This window comes from Salvelinus sp. IW2-2015, linkage group LG8 (assembly GCF_002910315.2).
Source record: "Salvelinus sp. IW2-2015 linkage group LG8, ASM291031v2, whole genome shotgun sequence".
In the NCBI taxonomy this organism is placed as follows: Eukaryota; Metazoa; Chordata; class Actinopteri; order Salmoniformes; family Salmonidae; genus Salvelinus; species Salvelinus sp. IW2-2015.
In genome coordinates, this window is record NC_036848.1 from 11600062 (window position 1) to 11602012 (window position 1951).

Genomic DNA, 1951 nt, shown 5'->3' on the forward strand with positions numbered 1-1951 from the left:
GTGATAAACCCAGGAGATCGAAGAGAGAGAGAGAGAGAGAGAGAGAGAGAGAGAGAGCGAGAAAAGAGAAGAGGAGAGAGAGAGAGAGAGCAACCAATTAGAAAGACCCAAACCAAATCAAATGAGAAAACAAAAAGATATATTTCTTGAACACATTGACACCAAAAAGAATTAACAAAAAAAAAAAAAAAACAGCGCAAACTAGAACATTTGGCCTAACAGAGAGTACACATGTGGCAGATTGCAGAATACCTGAGGACACATTGTGAACTGACGCAAACTAAGGAAGCCTTGACTATGTACAGACTGTCTCAAGTGAGGCAATAGCCTTAGCTAATTTGAAGCAAGGCCAAATAGGCAGACCTGGCTTCCAAGAGAGAACCAGGCTTTTGTGCACAACTGCCCCATGCGGTGGAAAACGACTGGGCAATCTTCCCTGCACACCCTGCCTAGTTTTATGACCACATTAATTGGAAGACAAACACAAAAATAACAAATATATGATTAGAATTTGTATTTTTCCCCCCCCCCCCCCCCCCCCCCCTTCAGATAATTACCAGACCCACATAAGAATTTGAAAAAAAAACGAGTACTCCATTTTGATTAAACTTCAAAATGTACATCTGGTTTCCCTATGCAATAGCCTTAAAAATGAATTGTGAAGAGAGAGAGTGGCAGAGAGACAGAGAGACAGAGAGAGAGAGCGAGAGATGAGAAGAGAGAGAGAGAAGAGAGAGAGAGAGGGAGAGAGAGAAGAGAGAGAAGGAGAGAGAGAGAGAGAAGAGAGAGAGAGAGAGAGACAGAGAGGGGGGCAAGAGAGAGACAGAGAGAGAGACAGAGAGGCAGAGAAGAGACAGAGAGACAGAGAGAGGAGAAGAGAGAGAGAGAGAGACAGAGGAGAAGAGAGAGAGAGAGAGAAGAGAGAGAAAAGAAGAGACAGAGACAGAGAGAGAGAGAGAGAGAGAGAAAACGATTATCAGGAAACGAAAATGAGAGAGAGAGAGAGCAGAGTGAAGAGAAGAGGAAGAGAGAGGACTCTTATACACATCTAGATGTGTATAAGAGACAGTCCTGTAGCAGCTCCAGGGGGTCTCTGGGAATGAAACACACCCGGAACAGACACCTGTAGTCATGGCTGCTGTTCTCCTTCTTCTGCACCGCCTGGAGACACAAGGTCACATAGAGGTGAATACTCTGAGATTCATAGTGACTGACTGCACTGGCTAGACAGGTTGAGGCTGCTGTGAGGTTGCGGCTGTGTGTGTGATCTCCTCACCTTGTGTATGAACTCGTCCTCGTGCAGCAGCAGTAGCTTGGTGATGCTGTACTGCTGTTCCAGCACCAGAGCAAAGTACTCAATGCAGCGGAGAGACAACTTGTCCTTCAGAGTCAGAACGATGTCCTGCAACAACAAAACAACACCATATCTCAGTCAACTAACACCAGGTAAGGTATTTTGCAAAGTAATGCTGTTGTAAGGTTGCCTGACAAATGAATACTTCTGTTAGCGCTAGTGGGGTAGTGAGTCATGCAGACGGCACAGGTTTACAAGCACGAGTGATTCTACGGCATCAAATCAGAATATTTGTAGGTAAATGTAATATATGTTATATCCGTACTTTGACGGTGGTGGTAGTGTCAAACTTGAAGGCCTTGGTCTGTCCGTTCTCCAGATACACCTTCAGAACACTGGGCAGGAACAGAAGAGAGTTCCCCTGCAGGAAAACAAAACTAGAGGATGAGAGAGAGTGAGAGAGAGAGAATGAGAGAGAAAGCAAGAGAGAGAGAGCAAGATAATGAGAGAGAAAGCAAGAGAGAGAGCAAGAGAATGAGAGAGAGAGATAGAGTGAGAGAAGAAGAGAGAGAGAGCAAGAGAATGAGAGAGAGAGAGAGAATGAGAGAGAACAAGAGAGAAAAAGAGAGAGGGAGGGAGAGAGAGAGAGATAGAGAG

At 45.0% G+C, this 1951-nt stretch overlaps 1 protein-coding gene across 1 annotated transcript in view; it reads right to left on the reverse strand.

Annotated features, from left to right (window-relative positions):
- LOC111966995 (FERM and PDZ domain-containing protein 1-like) overlaps positions 1-1951 on the reverse strand; it is a 45570-nt gene that overhangs the window by 8637 nt on the left and 34982 nt on the right. The window contains exons 5-7 of the mRNA XM_070445014.1: positions 1620-1741; positions 1277-1402; positions 1045-1161 (exon numbers count right to left, since the gene is read on the reverse strand). Of these exons, the coding sequence (XP_070301115.1) occupies positions 1045-1161; positions 1277-1402; positions 1620-1741 (365 nt within the window). The remainder of the gene's footprint in view (positions 1-1044; positions 1162-1276; positions 1403-1619; positions 1742-1951) is intronic.